The sequence below is a fragment of the Palaemon carinicauda genome, chromosome 6, assembly GCF_036898095.1.
Source record: "Palaemon carinicauda isolate YSFRI2023 chromosome 6, ASM3689809v2, whole genome shotgun sequence".
Taxonomy (NCBI): domain Eukaryota; kingdom Metazoa; phylum Arthropoda; class Malacostraca; order Decapoda; family Palaemonidae; genus Palaemon; species Palaemon carinicauda.
In genome coordinates this window covers 15,917,934-15,943,480 of record NC_090730.1, presented here as the reverse complement: position 1 = coordinate 15,943,480, position 25,547 = coordinate 15,917,934, and the positions used below count along the sequence as shown (strand labels likewise).

At 35.8% G+C, this 25,547-nt stretch overlaps 1 protein-coding gene across 1 annotated transcript in view; it reads right to left on the bottom strand.

The window, feature by feature from the left end:
• Positions 1-25,547, bottom strand: part of LOC137642445 (neurogenic locus Notch protein-like) — a 91,762-nt gene that overhangs the window by 35,718 nt on the left and 30,497 nt on the right. Inside the window, 1 exon segment of the mRNA XM_068375002.1 lies at positions 20,922-21,000. Within this exon segment, the coding sequence (XP_068231103.1) occupies positions 20,922-21,000 (79 nt within the window).

The window sequence follows — 25,547 nt, the reverse complement described above, 5'->3', positions numbered from 1 at the left end:
AAGCTTAATTGTATTATGAAATGCATCGATGATGATGATAAATAATTAACATACAATGCATCAAATCAAAATTTTAAGTGCATCGTGAATATCTCCCCAACCGCCCATTGAGATACTACCGCTAGAGAGTTATAGGGTCCTTTGACTGGCCAGACAGTACTACATTAAATCCTTCTCTCTGGTTACGGTTCTTTCCCTTTGCCTACACATACACCGAATAAATTCTCCTCTGTTACTCATACAACTGACAATTATCAAACAATTCTTCTTCACCCAAGGGGTTAACCACTGCAATGTAATTGTTCATTGGCTACTTTCCTCTTGGTGAGGGTAGAAGAGACTCTTTAGCTCTGGTAAGTAGCTCTTCTAGGAGAAGGACACTCCAAAATCAAACAATTGTTCTCTAGTCTTGGGTAGTGCCATAGCCTCTGTACCATGGTCTTCCACCGTCTAGACTCTAGGGTTACAGTTCTCTTGCTTGACGGTACACTCAAGCAGACCATTCTATCTAATTTCTCTTCCCCTTGTTTTGTTAAAGTATTTATAGTTTATTTGGGAAATATTTATTTTAATGTTGTTACTTTTCTTAAGATATTTTAATTTTCCTTATTTCCTTTCATCACTGGGCTAATTTCCCTGTTGGGGCCCCTGGGCTTTTCCAACTAGGGTTGTAGCTTAGCAATTAATAATAATAATCGTCTTTTATTATTTAATAAAAGACAAGTGTTAGGTTATATACCAATACATATTTATACTATATATATATATATATATATATATATATATATATATATATATATATATATGTATGTAAATATATTTCTTTCCGGTCACGTAGAGGTCTCCCCGACCCTCGGTTGGGGGGGGAGGCAGTAGTCATACCCAGGTGAAAGGTGGGTGCGTGTGTGCATATCTATCTAAATATTATATATAAATATAAATATATATATACCTGTATATATATATATATATATATATAGAACATAATTGCTACGGATTTTACTCTTCATTTCACAGTTTGTAACTACAATTAAAAGGAACTATCTAAAAGTACTTTTTACTGTCATGAATAACCGAATAGAATGTTCATACTTGACGCACACTAGAATTCAACAAAGGGTATCATGAGAAAACAGAACAGAGCCAATTGCTTTCTTCTTTCTTATAAAAAAAAAGAAAAAAAATTAGGGTCACTGCAGTTGAACAGGTGGCGTATTGAGATTTCCGTTCCAGCATCATTGCCGTATCATCATCTTAGTTTAGTGCGTTCATTCATAATAATTAAATGATTACTTAGAGAGAATAAAAAAAACATGATGATAATAACAATAATAATAATAATAATAATAATTATTATTATTATAACATTACATAGCGTTGAACAAAACCATAAGAAATATTCCTAAGAACCAAAGCTCAAGGTACTAAAAATGTATGATCTGGGTCATACTTTCATGAGAGAGAGAGAGAGAGAGAGAGAGAGAGACTCCTGTCACTGACACCTGCTCAGCCATACCCAAATATGCCAATACTTCGCCAAACTCAGCTTCCGTAAGACGATACTGAACCTAAACTCAGTCTTGAGGTTCAACGACTTAAAACGAGGTTCGAGACATTTCCTCCTTACAAGGAAAGACGAATGCATAAGGCAAAGATGAACTTGCTTGGCGGAATTACAATTAGCTAAGAAACACGAGTCTGTGAACACTACGAATCACTTTAATTAATTTGAACAAATTATTTGATGCTATAAATCATGAAGTGTCTATTTTTTATTAAGAATTAATATTTTCTTATATAAATTATTCAATCTTTTTGTTTTTACAGAGTCAATGCGATACAGTTTACCTTTAAGAAACCTGGAAAAAAAAAATCTTCAACTATGATGCAAAAATCTCTGGCATAATGGTCTGGATAAATCCAGTATTGCATCTCTTGACTAAATATTCTATTAACGAAGAGCCGATTGAAACGAATAATGAATACATTTTGTCACTAACTCAACGTTAGGAGCCGGAAAAGACATTCCCACGATATGAGAGAGAGAGAGAGAGAGAGAGAGAGAGAGAGAGAGAGAGAGAGAGACTCGTGTCCTTCCAACACACGCGACAGACAGACGAACGACACCTACAAGAACAGCGTTGAGAGAGAGAGAGAGAGAGAGAGAGAGAGAGTCACGTCCTTTCAAAACAATACGACTACACAGACAGGCAAACGAAAGCTACAAGAACACACAGAGAGAGAGAGAGAGAGAGAGAGAGAGAGAGTCACGTCCTTTCAAAACAATACGACGACACAACCAGGCAAACGAAAGCTACAAGAACAGCGTTGACAGAGAGAGAGAGAGAGAGAGAGAGAGAGAGAGAGAGAGAGAGAGAGAGAGGAGAGAGAGAGAGAGAGGAGCAAACACAACCCAAAGCATATAGCGTGTCCAGCTAAAAGCATCTCATTACCGCCGTGTGTTTGCCAAGTAAATAAATCGCGGCTCATGAGACCACACAATAAAACACAAGGCTACTGTAATGGAACATTTTCTTAACATTATGGATGACTGCTAAAGAAAACGTTCGCGGCATATTAAATAGCCGACGTTTTTACATCAATCACTCCCAGCGCTTGGAAGTCGATCGTGGTGAAAGATATTAGTCACTGAAGGGTGCTTGAAATTCTTAAGGGGATGTTTGTTTATGGTAAATAAATACATTGGGAAAGATATTGATATGTAAATATATTTCATTGAATATATTTAGCGTTGAGGGGTGCTTTAAATTCTCAATGGAATATTTGTTTATGGTAAATACATAAATTGGTAAGGATATTAACATTTAAAATAGACTTCATTAAATAAATTAAGAGTGATTTTATAAATACGTTGAGCAATTAAGGATGTCATGTTTTCTCCTAATTGGAAAAATAATAAACAAAACAATACGTGATTCATAAGATCTCTAAATAGAGATTACCTTCAAATTGTAATTCAGAAAAAGAGTAAAATGATAAAATTAATAAACAATCAGTGAGTTATTATGAGTAAGCAAGGCCTGACCAAGTGTTTAAAAATTATATAATTAATTTTATCATAATAACAAGTTGCAGAAAACTTTTCAGAATTTCAAGTTATCGGAAGACAATAAATTGATGTTTTACCAGTTCATTGGATAAACAATCAAATTTAAACAATAAAAATATCCTACACGTATTTAATCTTCAATAATATTCTATTTTCAGAGGATACAAACAACGAAAAGACATCAGAAAGCCGCCGGTCCTCACAGAAGACAAGAAAAAAATAAACTGGAGTTTTACCAGTTCATTAGATAAATAATCAAATCTAAACAAGTAAAAATATCCTACACGCATTTAATCTTCAATAATATTCTATTTTCAGAGGATACAAACAACGAAAAGACACCAGGAAGCCGCCGGTCCTCACAGAAGACAAGAAAAAAATAAACTGGATTTTTGCAAGTTCATTAGATAAATAATCAAATCTAAACAAGTAAAAATATCCTACACGTATTTAATCTTCAATAATATCCTATTTTCAGAGGATACAAACAACGAAAAGACATCAGGTAGCCACCGGTTCTAGAAGACAGGTACTTCAACGCCTTGGAAGTAATTAACCACGTTGGATCTTCATTACAGTCTCTCACAGTCACCGCCTCTGACGAAACATCCGCAAATATTGATTTCTCTGCGGAACACGGGCATAAGGCATGCATGTCTGTCCGGTAAATACCTGACCCTACCCACCCCCAGGGGAGGGTGGGTAGGGGAATACACAGTGCATACGCAAACAACATACCAAGAGGCAATGAAAGGCATGTCGAGATAGCTACTAGTTGATAGCAAATGACACAGCTTCTATTTATATGTTGGATCGGTTCTCAAGAACGCCAAAGGCTAATGACTTTTATGAAATGGTTACCGGAAATGGAATGTGCACAAAGGGTATATGGGGGTAATTAAATTAAGAATTGCTAGTGTCCGAATAATAATAAATAAACAAACTCACCAACCACAAAGATACGATTAAGATACAAATGGATTACACATCAATAAAAAAAAAGATAAATAAACATAAACAAAAAATATACTCATCAATCATAAAGAAACTATTAAAGAACAAAAGGGTTATACAACAATACATAAGAAATAAATATAAACATTAGTAAAAAAATAAACAAACTCACCAACCACAAAGAAACAATTAAAGAAACAAATGAATTACAAAAAGGAAAAAAAATAGAAACATTCCTCTCTCTTTGCACCTGGGAAAATCAAACAGTGCGTTGGTGATCGTCACATGCCAACTATAAAAAGAAAAAAAAATAGAAAGGCAAATAAATTCACAGCAGTGCATTAGAGTTAACGAGTAATTTCTAACTAGGATTAAGCGAGATCAAGTGGTAATCGATGCGCGCATAAAAGCTTTAAGGTCGTAAAGCAAGTGACGGAAAATGGATGCATATTTGCGTTCGATCGTGCGCGCAAGATTTCTGGATCGCTCTATTATTACTTGCTAAGTTACAACCCTCGTTGGAAAAGCAGAATGCTATAACCCCGGGGACTCCAACAGGGAAAATAAAAATAGCCCAGTGAGGAAAGGAAACAAGGAAAAATTAAATATTTCAATAACAGTAACATTAAAATATATATATCCCTTATATAAACTATAAAAACTTCAACAAAACAAGAGGAAGAGAAATAAGATAGAATAGTTTGCCCGATTGTACCCTCAAGCAAGAGAACTCTAACCCAAGACAGTAGAAGATCATGGTACAGAGGCTATTGCTAATCCAGTCAATCGTTTCAAAGTTTTTTTTTTTTTTTTTTTTTTTTTTTTTTTTTTTTTTTTTTTTTTTTTTTTTTTTTTTTTTTTTATACTAACAACTCAAGTTGTGTAGTACAGTTTTCCTAAGTGCTGCGTAAAAACGATTATATCGAGAAGGAAAACTAGATATTAAGATGGATACTCAATGTCCGTTTTTATACGGCAATTTTTTTTCTGTTTCCCTTACTAATTTTAAATAAGCCATGTAGCAACATAGCTACCGCATTTCTTGTATAATAAGGATAATGTCTTAAATAGGAAATAAATAGATACCGGTATGTTTAGTGATAGCCAAGTTTTTCAACAGTTTGTATTATCGTGGGTACTAGTTTTTGCTGCTCTTACTTTAACTAAACTTGCGTATTGTATATTAGAAAATATTTTTAGGCATAAAACCTGCTTAAATATCAAGTGGAAATTTCTCAATATTCTCTATAATTTTAATTTTAATTTAAGCAAAATCCTCGAATATCTTGACTGACTACAGTGAAACATGTCCTCGTAAATACAAAAAAGCTAAAAAAAAAAAAGTTAATGTAAACGTAAAAAAGTAAAATAAATAAAATCAGATATAAAATAAACCACCCTAACTTTATCGATTAAAAAGGCAAAGGAAAGAATAAACACTTCCCAAACCATGAAAACGTTTGTTGAACAAATTTATTTTCCAATGAAAGACATCCTTCAGTAGCCAGAATGTTTCCCCTTGCCAGTTATCCCATTATCTGGAAGACGATAAACTTTGCCAAAAGCCAAACTTCATCACTAAGATTTTACAATGTCTTCACAACTAGATGGAGGGACAGACAGATGTTTCTGGCACATTTAACAAGATATGAGCGGGTATGAATATTCTAAGGTTTCCCGCTATAACTATCACTTCTTAACTTTGATTTTTAATTCTGCTATTCTCAATATTTCCAAGACTAGTTTTCATGTTTTTAAATGGCTCTCTTTACCTTGCTAAATATAACAACATCTATATAAAAGTGACACATTTTATGTCTCCTAAAATCTGTAGCATTAATCTGACACAAATCAAAGGATCTTCAAAAGTTCAAACTTGCAGCAAATGTTCGTAATGAACAGGCTGGCATAACCATTTTTTTAGTGTATTAATAAAAGATGTTTTAATGTTAATGTTTTTAAAATATTTTATTTTAACTGTTTATTACTTCTCATATAGTTTATTTATTCAATTCCCTTTCCTCGCTGGACTATTTTTCCTCGTTGGAGCCCTTGCGTTTATAGCATCCTGCTTTTCCAACTAAGGTTGTAGCTTGGCTAGTAATAATAATAAAGATGCGAGCCTAAACGGAACTTGAAAATTTCCGTTTCATGTACTACAGTATTCTCCATCGCTGAGAGAGATTCGAAGCCGAACGAAAACAACAATAAGAACAACAACAACGTCTTCTTTGTGTGAAATCATCCCCAAAAACCCTGGAGCATCCCTTTTGACCCAGCCTTTGATGAGAGAAAATAAACAACAGGATATCGAACGAGGCCTCATGGTGGAGACTGTGATTTCACACTCTCGCTCTTGAAAGAAATTTATTTCTGCCTCAGGGTCTCCTCCACGTTAAACCTTTTCCCCCTATGTCCTTTTTTCCCTCTTTTATAACCTCGCTTCGTCTCTTCCCTTTCTGAAAATTACTTTCCAATCGTATGTTTGGAGAGGCAAAGTATTGTTTTTTCCCCCGAGGTAAAAACAGGAAGTGTCTTTAATCTACAGATTTTGAGTGAAGCATCTATGGAACAATAAATTCTCCAAATTATAAATATTTTGAAAGAAAGTTTCCGGTGACGGTAGCAAGACTCAAAGTAAGAAAACATTCACCAAACATAACACAGATTTAATGAGTACCCACTTTCAAACTACAATTTCTCGTGTTTATGCAAATAATACAATATCTAGTATCCAATGTTGTTCAATAAACATGTATTTTCCCGCTTAGTTTTGCTCCTTAAACATAAAACTAGATTTGAGCTATAATTGGTGAAATTTTCCCAAAATTTCAAGGGAAAAAAACATATTGATGTGCAGGAAATCCTTGATGATTCGTGATACAGGGGATCATGTAACCTCAAAAATTTATACAGGATACAGGCAATCCATCTACCTATACCGGTAGATGCCGAATAGATATTTCCTGTCACGTCGATACCAATTGCAGATAATGCAATCGATTCTTTTAAATACATACACAAGAGCAATAATAGCGCATATCTATACACATCACAGTTCAGTGTTGAATTTCAAGCAAGTACGACAAAGATAAATCTATATTCCATTCACGGCAATAATTTTTCTATCTATCTAATAAGGTGCTTTCCCCAATTTTTCTTTTTTTTTTTTGGGGGGGGGCCGATATACAAAAAAGGGACTTTTAAACAATTTTTTTACTAATACTAACAAAAAATACTTGAATTTTAGGTATATGTTGAATTCTAATTACTAATATATCACATTATTGAATATCCCACCGGAATATAATAGATACTTTTTTTTTTATTAAAAAGTTAAATTACATATTCTTTACAATCACAATATTTACAGTATAATCACATTTAATTGCATTTTTCTATAAACAAATCCATCTAATTTAACAATTTACAACATCACACATCTTGATTTAATTTTTAGTCACTCAAAAACAATAATTTATATAATAGATACTAGAGGTAATTCTTCTAATAAACAAACATAATTACTTATATTTTCCTTTGTGGATGTTTTAAAGAACGCTTCAAAGGGAACACTTTCACGACACGGGTTAAGGGGAGTAAAAAAAATCAAGACCAGTACTGTACGTGACAAACAAAAGAAACTAAGATCCCACAATAACCCCCTCTTTCTCTACCCCCCTCCCCCCTCATCCTTTATCCCTGAGGGTTAGAGAGGGAGACTATCCCTGGGATGATGAGTATAATGATCATAATGATGACGATGGCATGGAGAGAAGTTAGTGGCTTGACCTCAGAACTGCCGGGTTAAAATAAAACGCTTCGGGCTATGTGCGCTGCTGCTGCTCCTGAGGATGGAGATGAGAGAGAGAGAGAGAGAGAGAGAGAGAGAGAGAGGAGAGAGAGAGAGAGAGAGAGAGAGAGGAGAGAGAGAGAGAGAGGTAAATACTAGAAAATTTGCCGAATTTAGGTAATTTAATATTCACTCTTCCGAGATTACGAGCTCTTTTGTGAAATACACATTTATAATCTTACAATCTATAACATATATACATCATAGTATATTATGAACGCTATTTTTATCAGAGGAAGATTAAAAACTTTACAGTCAAATAATCAAAACATATATATATATATATATATATATATATATATATATATATATATATATATATGTGTGTGTGTGTGTGTGTGCGCGCGCGCGTGTATGTGTGCGCGCGCGCGTGTGTGTGTGTGTGTTACCGTCCCGTCGACTTGCGTCATTACTATTATCATCACTCGGAGTGATATTAACAAACAACTTTAATGTAAACTTGAGCTTCCTGTCTTACATAAAAAAAAAACACAATGTTGCTTAGCCCTAAATTTAGGCACAGCTTCTGCTTGTATGTGTAATTAACAAATTTTGTGCAATGTCTGAGTTAAATATATTATAACTGTTAAGGTTATTTACTATATGATTATATTACGATGTTAAGTCTTTCAAGTTTGTAGGAAAGGATGGTCGCCAAATTTACACGAGGCTTAGATTATATCAACAGGTGGCCTATGAGAGAGAGAGAGAGAGAGAGAGAGAGAGAGAGAGAGAGAGAGAATCTGGTCGAGCATAAGCCCTCTCTCATCATAGTTAAGATGAATGGCAGTTGAATTAGCGGGTGTTAACATAAGCGGGGGGATGCGACCACAGCACTAGCAGAAGCAGAGGCATTAGCAGACAACCAAGGGAAGAAGAGAAGGAGAGCTGTAATGTCTCAAGAAGACCTGCTCCTGCACATGGTCCTTCCCATCCACACGACGTTCAACTTCACCCCGCTTGTCTACTACCGCTACCAATTACCGCCACTATAGAGCGACCCTACAACAGCTACTACTACTGCTAAACCACGCAACACCCTTCGAAGCAACAACTAGCTCAAAAATAAGTTTTTTTATTTTATTAGTAGAAAACTTTTTGAAATTTCAAAATATGAAATTGTTGCTATTCCCGAAATCAGAGAGGACTGAAATATATGAATATAGAATTACAAAGATGGATTACATTTACAGCACCTAATATTCCATCCCTCCCACATCCAACCATACTCCTCGGGTTCCTGCCACCCCCTCCCCCCCCCAACCGCAGGTCACCATCCCAGCCCCTCACCCTAAACGGGTACCCTTGTCAAGTCATCACTCTCGCATCCCGATTTTCATAAAATTAAAACCTTTAATGAAGAGTCTTTCCGGAACAAAAATTCCTAAGATGTTATGGAGGACCGAGTGATATTCTCACAATGAAATAAAACCCGTCACTACCAAATGAAACAGAATTACCAGGGCAAGTAATAAAATACGGTAAAATTATACGCCCAAGGATCGAATGGCACCTCCTCTCTTACGAAGTGTTCCCACGCTGAGCTCACACTGGCGACGCCGCGGGATATTCTCCCTCCCCCTGACCCCTAAAACCCCCTTTCCTGCCCAACCCCCTCAAAGAGAGAGAGAGAAAAAAAAAGTATTCCAATACACTATAATCATGGCACAACTTGCATGTAATACCACATTACAAGAATAGATGTTGATAATTGTGATTCCCCGCATTATGATCAGAGCAATCTATAAGAAAAAGTTCTTAGAATCATCAGCACAGATTATAAGAGACAATTTAGTTTACGAATCATGCGAGAGAGATTAGCGAGCCTAAGCCAGGGTCGACTTCCTGCGTTCGGAGTGACGTCACGCTGAACCACAGGGCACTGAGGGAGTCCACTCTGGATCCACCGAAAACTTTTCTTCTTCTCTAACAATGACCAGTGGACCAGTCTCTCTCAGTCAATACCAACGGGTCACAAACTTGAAGAGTTCAGAGATTGTTTGTCTACGTGTTTACACAAACAGGCCAATGGCCTGTGAAAGGTTCAGACATGACTCTAGACACAATACTTGATTTATAAATGAAAATTGCAAATAAATAGGATTTTGAGGATTTTCTCTGAATCGTGAGACTATAGAACAGGTCTTCCACTTCGGTAGTCCCATAGCCAAGAAAGTAGTGATTCTCTCGAGATGACAAGATAACAAACAAGAGTGGGAATGCAATGAAGAATATTAGAGAATCCTGCCTCAGTGTGCCTGGTCGCTTTTTGGTCTCTGCCATTCCCTCTTCCCTTGTACTAAGGAGATGAACTTTCACCTTTACAATCGCCATCGTTTTGTGTAATCTCTCTCTCTCTCTCTCTCTCTCTCTCTCTCTCTCTCTCTCTCTCTCTCTCTCTCAAGCATCAACCAATCCAAGCGAAAGGAAGAGAAAAAAATAAGATAAGGAATATAATTTTCTCTTAGCAATATGTTCTCACGGCCGACGACAACGATCCAATAACCATCTCGAGATTAATCAACAGGTTCTAAATCCCGGCCAGTTTGTGTAACCCCAGCTCTTAAATCCAGCCTCCCCACCCCACCCTCCAACACACCTCGCCCACACAGACAACCCAACCCCCCTTCCAATCAGCAACCTCAATGAAGGGTTGATTTCATCCAGTTACAAAAACAAAGAATCGAGATAACGTAATTTCTTCCAAAGTGGAAGTTAAGAGATAAGAAGCAAAACACGAGTAAAGCCATAAAATCCACAGCCGATGCCTTGCACCAATAAGCACCAATGAAATCATTATTAGAAATCTCGGGTTAACGAAGATTCACACACAAGACACATTTCAGCATCAGATTCCGGTTATTTAAGTAGCCGTTTTCCCGTTAGACCAAAGAGCAACAGGCTGCTGGAGACGAGCAAAAACAAGACCTGTGTGTGTGTGTGTGTGTGTGTGTGTGTATCTGGCAACGTGCATCGATGCAAGAGAAATCAAAAGCGGGAGATTACCACCGAGAGATTTATGCCGACATTTCGCTGCGGAAGAACACACGGGAATTGTAGGTCTAGGTGACTATCAGTCTGATAAACAAGAGTTTTCCTTTACTGGAAAGGACCGACGGAGTGAACAAGGCTTCGAGGAAAGTAGTAAAAGTAAGAGGGTCTGACCGTGTTAATCGACTGGCCCGCCTTTTAAAAGAGGGAATGTTGTACTGAATATGGGAAAACAAAAGCAGGTAGAGGACTCAGTTACAGAAAATTTACAGAACCGAGGAGCCGAGAAAAACAACAGTAAAAGAAGGGTATGTTACATCAACTTACTGGACAAACAAACAACCATATCAGTCGTGAAAACATTTTCTAAATATTTGTACCAAGAGGGCAGAATAGACGCAGAGGACCGTACCAGCATTTTAAAGAATTTCTCCGCCTACCCAATACCCATATATGAAACCTATAGTGAGAGGCTGGTTTTTATGACTCGCCCCTTCCACCAGGGGGGGTTAACTTTCACAAATTTCAAAAACATGGGGCCCATAAGTCGAACGGCATTATTTAAAGGTACATCATTTCATCTATATTAAAAAAAAGGAATTGGGTTGACCACTAGTTCATTTTCCTAGTACCGATCTTCGAGTCATTTACATACAAGATAAGCTAATATGCATTTGATTAATGGTCAAATATAATGGCTTGAATTGTCACAAGCATAAAAGAAAATCTAAGATATTTCAACTTTGAACAAAATCGCGGTATTTATAAATATTGTATCCAATGCTGTCTTGTTAGTTGTTAAATTTAAATGCATGAGAGAGAGAGAGAGAGAGAGAGAGAGAGAGAGAGACTATACAAATATCAAATTTCTATCAACAAGTTTCAGGTCTTTCCAAAAAGATTTTAGCATGTTTTTACAATAAATCATTTAGCTCCCAAGGAATTTCTCTTGAGCAAATAGAAATCTTCAAGTAAATAAATCTTTCTCCATTTCCAATTAATATTGAGGCAAATCTCGATATATATATATATATATATATATATATATATATATATATATATATTAGGCATACCTTTTCTATTTGATAAAAAAAATTAAAACTTAATAAACTTCATAATCGTATACAATCTCATAATAATAAAAATGTTATGATTGAAATCTACTTCATTTAATGCAATTGGGATACATTAAACGAAGGTTTCCATTTTATGGAATAAATTGAAAACAAAGATAAAACTTCTTTTTGCTTAGATAAAACGGTTCACTGAAAATAAAGATCCTCATCACATAAAATCTCTTCATAACAAATGTTGTTATTCCATAAAAACCGGGCGAGGCTATAAACCAAGAATCGCCTAAGAATGTGCAAAGGGGAAAAAAAGCGAGTCAAAACCTCGTAGGATAATGGGGGCTGCTTGCCATATGGCATGTAATAGTTCCTGCCACTTCATCTTCCACTTGAGCGCTGGGCTTTTTGGATAGCGCCCGTGAGGACTTGTGCCCTTATACAGTAATCAATTATATATAGAAATGCAACTAAATCATTTTCTAATTACGGTTTGGCCTAGCACGACATAAACTATATTCTAAAGAAAAATACGTATTGTGAAAAGGCCAGATTATGGGAAAAGATTTTTCCTTTATTATAACAAGAAAAATATTACTTCCTTAAAATGTGCGGGGAAAAGATAAGGGAAATGAGCATCAACGGGAAGCAGAAAAAGTCGGCCTCTACTTGGTATAGGATTACCAGAGTAGCACTAGTGCTGCCATCTATACCAGAGTTGAGATATCTTAACTCGCACTTCATTCACCAGATAGTGTTCAAGATGCGTTTGTAACTTTTATTACTGCTTCTAGCGGCAATAAACAATTGCGAGTGTTCTCCTGTAGTGAGAAATATAATCAGGATTTCTGAACATTAGGTGAAGGAAGAGGAATAGAACTATGAAGGCTTCTCTGGCCCGCCATCGGGTAAGGGTACACGGGCAGACGGCAGAAATGCGCAAGGACAACACCTGCCACGACAGACTTCCCGCGAGTTGCCATATCTTGCTAGATAATACGATGTTGAGAACAGATAATAAAAGAGTGGAAATTTGGCTAAAGAATTTCAATTCTAAATTATATAAAAAGTGAGTAATATATTTAGATATTTTCTTGAAAAACCGAATTTGCAAATCCCTAAAATATCAAGTGAAAATAACCTGTTCATGGCAGTGGTACCCACTTTGAGCTGGGGTATGACCTCTCTCGTACATCTTCAATAACGTTTCCCATGAAGAAGTAATGCATTTAATTCAACCTCCCCCACCCCCCACCCACAGGGACGCCTTGTCCATTCGGATTTTCAGGATTGTTGCACTGTAGGATTTTTACTCCTTTTTTTGTATCTTGGATAAGATAAACAGACCCACGTTGCGTCTTCTTTGTCTCGATTCTCTCGAAGCATATGGGCAGGAAATGAGCTGCCCTCAACAAGTCCTCAAATGGCTGTCATTATACGCTCTCTCTCTCTCTCTCTCTCTCTCTCTCTCTCTCTCTCAAGAGGCCCAATACACTAAAATAAGTTACACTAACCAGAATATATTTTTTTTTCAAAGACGAGACGTAGATTACCATTTCGTACTGTTACAAATAAATAATTTGTGATTACTTTTGATAGACTCAGTTCTCATTTTAAGCTATCAAATGCATAAAAAGTAGAAAATAATTTTTTGGGGAAAATAAATTTCTTTTGTAATATACTTTTTCGAAGATTAATAACGGCGTAATTAATGTTATATTTCAAGCACAAAATTTCTTTTGATGTCTTCACTTTAAGTAACAAATTTATATATATCTTAAACCAACAATACGGTTTAGATAAAGAGAAAAGTACTTTAACAAAATCTAACAAAAATAATGAACAATTCAACATATTTTTTCACAAGGTAACTCACAGCCAAGATCAATCAAGTATTAATCACACAGTAAAACAGAGAAACATTCCATAAAAAATGACGGAAGTCATAGCAAGCCATTAGGAACCAACGTAAATGAACAAAATAAGCATTAATTTACACAATTGGACCCCATTAACTCTGAGCGTTCCTACAGCACGCTACATCTCTCTCTCTCTCTCTCTCTCTCTCTCTCTCTCTCTCTCTCTCTCTCTACGGAGTAAATTCTTTACATACAAAATAGCAAATACGTGGAAGGGTTCCAGCGAATGTAGTAAACAGTAACACGGTAATCGAATTCAAGAATAAGTTAGTCTAGATCATAAAAACTCTCTAAATGCTTAAAGAGAATCGCTCTACCCAAGAACAAAAGGAATCCCCCAAGGACTATAAAAAGTCTTTCAGACATCAAAAATCCTTGTAACTCTCTCTCTCTCTCTCTCTCTCTCTCTCTCTCTCTCTCTCTCAAAATCGTCAAGTGGCTCACGTGCCAGTTTTCATGGCGAGCAATTAAGGGGCCTTTTATGAATTCAATCTTGGCCGCTCGATCATACCTCTGAATTATCAGATTGATGGCCAGGCATGGCTCGGAAAACCTAAACGTAAAATAGGGACTTTCGGAAGGACTTTGAGTAACGGACTGTTTACTAAGCATTCGATTGGCTTGATGTACCAATGAAAATATAGGATTTTTCTTCAAAGTTTACTTGTGAAAATACAACTTGTCTGTCTACCGTAAATTTCTTAAATACAATAAATCGAAACTAGGCTATTGAACAACGAATCTAGGCGGCTTAGGGCTATTTACTAAGCATTTGATCGACTAGATGTACCATTGAAAATATACGATTTTTCTTTAAAGTTTATTTGTAAAAATGTTATTTGTGTCTATCGTAAATTTCTTAATTACAATAAATTGAAAATAGGTTATTGAGCAACGGATATAAGCAGCTTAGGGCTGATTATTAAGCACTTGATTGGCTTTATGTACCTAAAAAAAAATTACTTTCCTTCCAAGCTTATTTATAGAAATGCAACTTTTTTGTCTCTATACCATAAATCTCTTAATTATAGTAAATCGAAAATAATTTTAATATCATATTGATCCGTCTATTTCCAAATATAAATTGGTTAGGTTTCAAACATCAGTAATAAATTTGAAATCCATTATAATGATTAAGTTCTTCAAAAAACAAATTTATCAATATTTATTTTTTTACGAGGATCAAACAAATAACTTTACAAAATAACTAGACATTTAAAAGAAGCATTACAACTTCTCACAGATAAAAGAACCCTCACAAAACGGCAATTAAGCTATGGAGGAAGAGGACACATTCTGAGAAACATCACCATTCTCCCTCATAAGGGTTACAGAGAGAAAGCAATGGAAAGAAAGGGTTGGTGTAGAGCTATAAAAGAGCAACGTCCCATACATTGCTATCACTGGACCGCAACCCAACGAGGGGGATTCCATAATCAACAATTAATAACAGACTTTCAATGACAATGAACCTATCCCACTCATTTAATTTGTGGGTTTGCGCACGGAGCAAGGACGGGTGGTGCTTTGCCTAGCTCAAGGAACAGTTGAGGGACGTGTGGATTGCTCATAGATTCGATACAGTTGTGGTTGTGTAACTGCAACATTTAATGATGGTGACGATGCCAATGATAATATCGATTTATAAAGTGATATACGTACAAGTAATTGTCACTGAGTATACATGGATCAAGGTTATTTATTCTAATAAATTAGCTATATGAAAAAGAGAATAGTAATGCCTGCCTAATTATATTATTATTATTATTATTATTATTATTATTATTATTATTATTATTATTATTATTATTACTTACTTACTTACTAAGCTACAACGCTAGTTGGAAAAGCATAATTCTATAAGCCCTAGGGCTCTAATGGGGAAAAATAGCCCAGTGAGGAAAGGAAATAAAGAAATAAATAAACTAAAAGAACATAATGAATAAATTGAATACATTATGCCTCATTAATTTAAACAAACAAAAAAAACACGAAATGACACCATTAACAATAATGAAATTACACCATAAAAACGCTAATAAAAATCTCTCCACCCACATTAACTTCGATTGTCAACTCGTAAACACTTGGCTAATCCTCACAGTAAAGGAAAGGCCGAAAGTGGGAAATGGATCGGTAAACATCATTTATGGTTGACCTCTCTCTCGAAAAAAAGACACCCTCTCTCTCTCTCTCTCTCTCTCTCTCTCTCTCTCTCTCGTGTTGTCACATATGGCATTCAATAGGCGGTGATGTGATTCAACCCTTTATTTATAGAGAGCGAAGGGTTTTCAACGTGTCAGCGTCGAATGCATGCAAGGATAGTAGGCTATATGACGGATGATACATTTTTTTTAATATTTTATTTTATTTGTTATTACTTTATTTCCTTTCCGCACTTGGCTGTTTTCCCTGTTGGAACCATTGGGCTCGTAGTCTCCTGCTTTTCAAATTAAGGCTATAGCTTGGCTATTCCTAATTACTTTTGATAGCATAAATGGACATGATTAGAACATACTAATTTTCACTTAACTCAAATTCATCAAAATGCACTCAGGCTGAAATATTTGAACACAATGAATAATTTTTGCATAATACATATTTTCCAAAGGGAGTGGCTAGAAAGAGTAGGAGTTACGAGTCACTGTCGCATTCATCTTTGAAAACATACAAGTAGTTTCATAAACAATAAAATTTATAATTAGATTTCTAATATATCTATCTATATATATACATATATATATATTTGTGTGTGTGCGTATACATCATGCATGTTTATTCACCATATAATTACAAAGTGGTTTAAAAAGAAGCCCAAACTACACGTGACCTACAACTCAGCTCCAATGACCCGATAAATCCCACCTGTAATGGAGTCCCTCCTCCTATACATACTTAACGACAATTTCACACGACACCAAATCAGATTCACATCACATCATTGTTGAACTTTCCCACCCAAATAAAGGAAGTAATAGGGGGCTACCCATTCACTGCCCAGGGGGGACACAGCCCCACCCAAACCTTTCATCTCGGTGGAGCCATTTTTTTGATTTTCATGTCAAGAAGTCATTAGCGATGTCTTAAAACTTACTGTACGATAAAAAGCCATTTGCAGCCCCACGCCATGAGTAACCTGCTTAAGTGTGTAATACACTTTAGCAAATCGACTTCCCTGGATACTTAAGAAAAGTCAGTTGACGAGATATTAAACTTGTAAAGTAAAACTTTATTTATTTGAGTGTGGTATTTGTTATGATGGAATAAGTGGGCCTTTGCAATAAACTTTAAATAGATCAGTGCTGTCGAGTATTTAATAGAGTTATTTTCCACCTTCTACGTAAATGTAAAAGAGCTAGTGTAGCTAAATAAAAATGGAAAATGGCAGAGTAATTTTAATGTAACTGTGAACACCATGCATGTACTTAACCGAATTCAAATTATACTTATGAAGAGTAAACACAAAATGAACATTATTTAGTCGGTGTTGAAAATAAATTACGTTGGATAAATTACATTGGATTCCATACATACAAATGAGGAACATTAATCTTAGCTTAGAAAAATAAAAATAATCGTCGTAGTAAACGAACTACTAAAAAGCATTAAACAGAAAATCTGAGTACTTTCATGAACTACAAAAAAAAAAAAAAAAAAAAAAGAGCAAGTGTTGACTTCGAAAATCAATAATGGTCTCACGCTTGAAATGGATACCAAATGCACCATTACACACAATCCCTACCATTGATACACTTGGATTACACCATATGATGATTTGAGAGAGAGAGAGAGAGAGAGAGAGAGAGAGAGAGAGAGAATCCTTAATTTCTAATCCAGAGGTACACATGTCACATGCAAGATTCTATGAGAGAGTTCCAAATTCATTTCTAATATAGATGTACACATGTTACATGCAAGATACAGAGAGAGAGAGAGAGAGAGAGAGAGAGAGAGAGCTATAAATCCTTCAATTTTTAATCTAGATGCACACATGTTAACATGCAAGCTTCCTAGAGAGAGAGAGAGAGAGAGAGAGAGAGAGAGAGATTCAAATTCTTCATTTCTAATCTAGATGTACACATGTTACATGAAAGCTTCTTGCAGAGAGAGAGAGAGAGAGAGAGAGAGAGAGAGAGAGAGAGATGTTCAAATTTTCCACTTCTAATCTTAATGTACACATTTACATGAAAGTTTCTAGGAGAGAGAGAGAGAGAGAGAGAGAGAGAGAGAGAGAAAGGGTAAAAAAGAGGACAAATGATCTGACATTATCCTTCCCCCTTTTATTCTTTTCAATCGTATCCACTTGTCTCTAAGGCCGACCAAGTGCTCCTCCGCCCTACACATCTGGCCACAGAACAGACCAACAAACGTCCGATGTGTTGGATCAAGGGAAGCAAAAACGGCCACACAATAACAATGATCAGCCAATCAACTCAAATTAATCGGATTGGACCAAGGTGCCTCCACATGGTCTCCTTTTCTCACGCCATCTTCACGAGAGGAAGCCAGAAGGGAATTTTGTTTTATCTAGACACCCCCACTTCTACCACCCTCAACACATGTTAATCTTTTTTAATGGTGGAAAAAAAAAAGAATCGAAACTGGATATGAAACAAGCTAACTTTAATTACCTAAAAAATAGCAAGTTTTAAGTTATTTGTATTTTTCCTAGCTATATTTACGAGGAATTTCCTTTAACAAACTCCCTTTGCTTGAAATTCAAGTACCTAGTTTTACTAGCTTTACTGTGCCTCAGTAAAAGGTTATTAGCTACTCGCATTTTAAATGTGAATATCATTACCATACATTCCTAAAATTACTGTCAACCCAAAAAAGAAATATGAAGATAAAACACACATGCATTCATGAAATGAAACCAGCAAGAGTAATATCTTAGTACAAGGTCCCAGTAGAAAAAAAAACGTACCACTTGCGTTACAGAAGAACGCAGTCTGCAGTACCATCCTTTTAATCCCCCCAGAAATAAAGCCAATTAGATCTTCCGTCACCATGCGGCCTTGCATTCCCTTCGGGAGGAGGCACAGGGCCAAAGGACACCTCGGAAAAAGTCGTCTACACGTTCCCATGGCCTGTCCCCAACAGTACTCTCTGGAGACCTGTTGGCTACTTCTGCTCATCAGCATAAAGACCACAGAGTGTTATTATTGGCTATTCATTTTCTCTACGTAGAGATCGAATGTTCCTCTAATTCAATTACGCTCATCAACGACCACTCTGGGAGGAAGAGGGGGGGGGGGCAGAAAGGGACTTAGGCAGTCGGAGGCTGTGGGAATGTAGGACAGATGTTATATCATTGACCCTCAAAAATGTAACCAGCTAACTATCACACAGGCTACATTATTCTCTCTCTCTCTCTCTCTCTCTCTCTCTCTCAGTAGAGTGCTTTAAACCTCAATAGGAAAAGAACCGAAAGGGAACATTACTCACTCTCTCTCTCTCTCTCTCTCTCTCTCTCTCTCTCTCTCAGTAAAAAGTGCTTTAAACCTAAAAAGGAAGTGTACAAGCAAAAGTGAAAATGAACGAATCTTAAAATTGAAATTCCTCAATTCTACTCTCACATTCTCCTCTGCATTACTAAGCAGAACATAAAATCGACAAAATAAGGATTTATCCAAAAAAGGCATTTGATAGAAATGTCTCCACTTTTCTCGGTAAGGTAAACGAATTACCTCGCACGTACATAAAAATATATATATACTATCTTTACTGAATCATTTAATGACCTCTCTATCTCTCCTTTTTTTTTATCTCTCACGCCCTATATCCCTTATTTCAACTACCTCAATGTCTCCCCCTTCTCTTCCCCCTTTGCACCAACTGGCAAGTGGTCCTCGATTCATTGTATCGCACATTCGTCAATGTTTAGCCTCCAATGATCCCCCCTTTTATGATACAATGGACTAAATGTAACTAAAGCATACATAGCCATTTTGATCTTATTTGCATTTGCCGATTATATATTACCTTCGGTCTCCTTATGGCATAAGACTAAATCATAAGACCAACCGTGCTCTAGATTCCACCATTGAATACAAATATATATAAATATTATATATATATATATATATATACATACATATATATACATACATATATACACATATATACATATATATGTGTATATATATAATATATATATGCACACATACATGCATCACACACATTATATATATATATATATATATAGATATATACGAAGTATATATATATATATATATATAAAATTTCGAAAAGCAGCTACCCTTCGGAGGAGTCAACGAGAAGATACTCTGTTGTCCCATCATCATTTCATGGAAATAAATATATTATTATTATCAATATTCGCAAAGCTGCAGATTTAGCTCAAGAAGCAAAAACTACATGTTAAAGGGCCACGATTAGGAGAGCAGCCTATTAAAGGAAATAATACATGAGTAGAGAATAAATGGCGAGAAGTAAAAAATGCATTAAATTTAAAATGACGTTTAAAAATAAAAATTAAAAAATTACCTTATATCACTTGAGGGGAGAGAGAGAGAGAGAGAGAGAGAGAGAGAGAGAGAGAAAGAGAGAGAGAGAGAGAGAGAGAGAGAGAGAAATCATGCAATATTTATCAGATCATCAAACGTCAAACATCATCTCGCCGCTGTACAGACCTTAACAACATACATGCAGATAAACCCAATTAAGACACAATGAAATTAACAAAAAAGCAATTGCTAACAAATATTAAAAGCGTTGAGATTAGTTACGGCATTTATGCAACAGGTAAGCAAAGCCGCTAATAAAGATGTTGATTGTTCATGTTGGTTTTGTCACAAAGGTAATAAGTAACATATACAAAATTTCTTAATTTCGAGATAGAATCATAACTCGAAAATTATGAGTCAGCTGGATAAACAGTGAATAATAAGATGTTGAGTAAACATCGAAAAACCTGGGAAGAGCTGAATGAGGAAATAAACAGGCCCCACTTACCAAACTCGATTTGCTGAAGACAAGACCTACTTGTTGCATGAACTGGAAAACAAGCAAAACTGCTAAAAAAAATGGTGTTATGCACTTACTTGCATGAGGATTCAGCTCCGTGATTAGAAAGACATGTCCCGCTGTTCTTGCAGGGATTAGGTGAGCAGGATGTAAAACCTGAGGGTGAAAAAAAACAGTGTTAAAGTACTAAAAAACAATAGGTGTTAAAGTACTTTAGATCTCTAACTCAGAAAAAAATAAACAAAAATATTTGTAAATGTGCATAAACTGTAAATAAAATAGCATGAAATTATAAGATCAGTGGCATATAACAAGGTTAATTACAAGGAAAGAAAATAAAATCAAATATACATAAATTTCGAGCATATATATAAATAATATAACATAAAATAAGAAATATAGATTAAAATAGGATCAATTACTGGGAATAAAAAAAACCTGGGGAAAAATTGCAATAGGCAAACTTCTTCGTGGGGAAAATATCTACGAAAAAAAAAAAAATGTAAAACAATGTTCTTGAAATCCAGAATCCAATGAAACGGGCAACACAATGCCATTGTCTTACCCATTTCAGGAAGAAGATTAAGTATAATGGTACTTCAAACTACACTATTAAAAATCTATATTAAAAACTGGTAAATACATGGCAACATTTATTCCAGGATTTTTACCGTTTTAAAAACGGATATATTGACGTAAAGAAGTGATATTACGGTCACCAACCCATAAAAGATAATAACAATGTAAGGTAAAATTACGGCCGCCTGTATTTTACTGAAATACGGCTAAGAACAGTATACTTTACAGAGAATTTCCGATTAAAACCATGGGTTTTTAAACAGTGTACCCAAGAGGAAACCGACAGACCTCCCATATCTAAAGAAGGAAGATTCTGAACAGAATCAGTGAAAGGGGAAAACATGGGAATAAAGGCGCAAACATCGAAATTCCAGGATGGTTGATGAATGTCGCTCATCGGAGAGGACAGTGAGGAGTCACTGATCAAAACAATTGCCTCTGGTGCTATCCTTTCACGATAAAAACTGGAATGATAATCTTAAAAAAAGAAAACTCGATTGATCAAAAAAATATCGATTGGTCTATAAAAACTTGAATAATCTCAGAAACAAAACTACACTCGAATGATCTCGGAAAAAGAAACTTTATTGATCTAATGTAAAAACTTGATTAATCTAAAAAATAAACCTAGTTTGATCTAATGGAAATCTCAATTGATCTAATGGATAAACTCGATTAATAAAAAAAAACTCGATTAATCTAAAAAAAAAAAAAACTCGATCTCGATTGATCTAAATATAAAAAAATTCGATCTCGATTGATGTAAATATAAAAAAATTCGAATGATCTAAAAAAAAAAGTAGATTGTTCTAAAAAGAACTCGATAGATCTGTAAGAAAATCGATTGATCTGAAAAAGAAAAAAAAAACTCGATTGATCTAAATAAAAAAAAAACCTCGATAGATCCAAAAGAAACTCGATTGATCTAAAAAAAGAAAAAAAAAAAACTTGAATGATCTCAAAAATAAAACAAAATTGGAATGATCTAAAAAAAAGTGAAAAAAAAAACTCGAATAATCTCAGGAATAAAACTCGAATGACCTGGTTTAAGAAGTTTCCACCACATACAATGAGAGAAGATGCCAACTAGAATTAAGGAAAAAATATTGGACGAATATATATATATATATATACTGTATATATATATATATATATATATATCAACAAATACAAATATATAATATCAATTAATCAAGAAGTGTTCACAGACATTCTATCAGCTCAAAACACCCATAGGTTACGCCTCCCTCCATCTCTAATAGCTTATATAAACAATAAATTAAGATAAATAAACAAATATTTGACGTCAAAGCGTATGCTAAAAGCAGCAACAACGACCCCTTTAGCAATCGAATGCTACAAATCAACCACGACGCCTCCATAAAACTAGATCTCATTCCCACGGTCTGTAGGGACGGGGTGCGTCCGCTTCGTAAAATCTCTCTCTCTCTCTCTCTCTCTCTCTCTCTCTCTCTCTCTCTGAAGCTGCGTATAGCTCTCGCGTGCTACGGCTTTCAAAGAAACAAATCAAGCAAACAGGACAAGCCGAAAAGCTTGCATAAGGTCGGACACGATCCCAATCACAGACTTGCTTGCTTCATTTTTTTTCGGGATGTGTCCGGAGGATGTTTACACAAAACGTGTCAAAAGCTTGCTGGACGGGGATGTAACAGTAGAGCTGGTTATTTCCGTGGAATTAAACTGATGCTGGGATTATGGCATGGTATACATCATGCACTACGCATGCGATTACAAAAGGCAGGGAGATAGCATTTAACTTCATCAATTAACAACAAATAGAAGGTGGATATTGGAAAACTTTTTCAGGTTTTTTCTTCCTCTCTTAGTTCTCCAAGCATGACTGGTTTATTTTATATAACTTATAACCAAAAAGGCAGTGAAGTGAAATAACTTACCAAAAATATATAAAAAAAAAAATATAAGCAAAAAATATATAGAACAATAAACATAGGCATGAATAGTAAATAAAAAAATATATGGAAAAACACACTGAAAATTAAACCATCCCGCACAAAAGGATCGTGCCGAAACCCACAGACTGTTTAAACAGTGTCATTTTATACGCTCTGATGCAAGCAAAAGGGATCCCTTAAAAAAAATGATACGCAGGAAATGAAAGCCAAAAATCACCTCCGGAAGGGGAATAATGATGTTCAAAAACGGATCGGCGCCCAGCGACACGACTAGTCAATGACGCAACCCTCGGACGCGAGGGATCACAACAGACAGACTCTCGGCGTATTTCAATTACTGACAAGGTTTGGGAAAGTAGTCCCGAGGGCTTCCCTCGACTTATGTCTTAACGCATATCCTTTCGATAGTTACTTTAAACCCCATCCTCAACGTCCGGTTTTACAAATAAGTTCGATGACATCAAGTCTTATCTTGAGAATGGTTTATCCTCACCAGGTTCAATCAGTTTCTCCAGAGAAAGTTCAATTTATTAAACGCTATCCCATATCAAATTTATCCTAAGAATGCTCTCTTCTATTTCATTTTATCCTAAGAAAGTTGAATATTCCTTAAAAGTTAACCCATATCAAATTTATCCTTAGTAGGTTTCATCCACCATACATTCTTCCATTTAACTTTTATCCTCCACAGGTTTTATCCTTTCTACAGGGTGTAAGATGAAACACCACAAGCAGGTATCATCCTTCCTCAGCCTTACCCTATACATCACATTATCCTACCAGACACCCTCTTCTATTTACCCTGCCAGACATCCTCTCCTATTTATCCTGCCCATTTCCTAATTAATCAGAAATCCTTTACTCTACAACTTATCGTCTCCTTATACAGACTACATCAAACACATCTCTCTCAAGCAGGTTCTCTCTAACCAACCCATCCTTACATCAGTAAATCCCGTATATCCTCTATGGTCTCATACATTAACTGTATCCTGGAAAGGTCCTATCAATAAGTGACATCCTTTCCTCCATTAGCTACATCCTAAACCGAACTGATAATGGCGGTAAATTGACGTATGAAGGTACAGAAAAGGATATATACATATATACACCATCATCATCTCCTGCTAAGCCTATAGACGCAAAGGGCCTCATACATATATAGATATATATTATATACAATGCACACACACACACACACACATATATATATATATATATATATGGACTGGCCCGGAAAGACCATAAACAGGCTCAAGTGGAAGGACATGTCTGAGGCCTTTGTTTTGCAGTGGACTAGTAACGGCTGATATGTTTGTATATATATATATATATATATATATAAAATAGACGAGAGAGAGAGAGAGAGAGAGAGAGAGAGAGAGAAAATGGATTTTCAGGTTCGCACAAGTGAGTTTCCTGTGTGCTATCCTTTCCAAGGGCTTAATATCCACGTCCCATCACTAACCAAAAGAGAGACAGTGAGGATCACCGGGAGTTGGATCGGTGGGACCTTTAGCAAATACACCAATTTTCCCAGCGACTCCTGTCCACAAAGCTACGTCGCTTCCTCTCGCGCACCTGCCGGGTATCAACCAATCACGACGCAGAGATTCGTGTCCACATTCACGTCAACCAATCAGGGGGCGTCGTCCCTCGTAGGAATGCACGTACGCAGCATTCGAAATGTTATTATCAATCTCTACCCAGGGTTGAATACGCTCTGGCGTTACGCATGTAACACAGGGCGACACAAAGGTGGTTTCGGGAACATTATGGAGGTGAACGGCAAAAGTCATGTGATTTCGAAAATGACTCTTCGAAATGAACAAGCTTTGACCTACTTCATGAGGGACACATAGTTCAAAGTTATCACGTTTGATATCATTCGATTTATTTCTGAAAGTTTCATAGACCAATCTTCCTAACAAGTTTACGCGATTCGTCAAAAATGACAACTAAATATTTAGATATGTATGCATGCATGCACCCCTCTCTTACCAGGGTATGACTACTCTCTTACCCCTACCCGATGAACGGGGAGAGCTGTGCGTGACTGAAAATTTTACACACACACACACACACACACACACACATATATATATATATATATATATACAAACACTTTCTCTTTACTATATAGGGGAGATGTTGTGAGTAAGAATTATCTCAAAACTAATGTTCATTCAA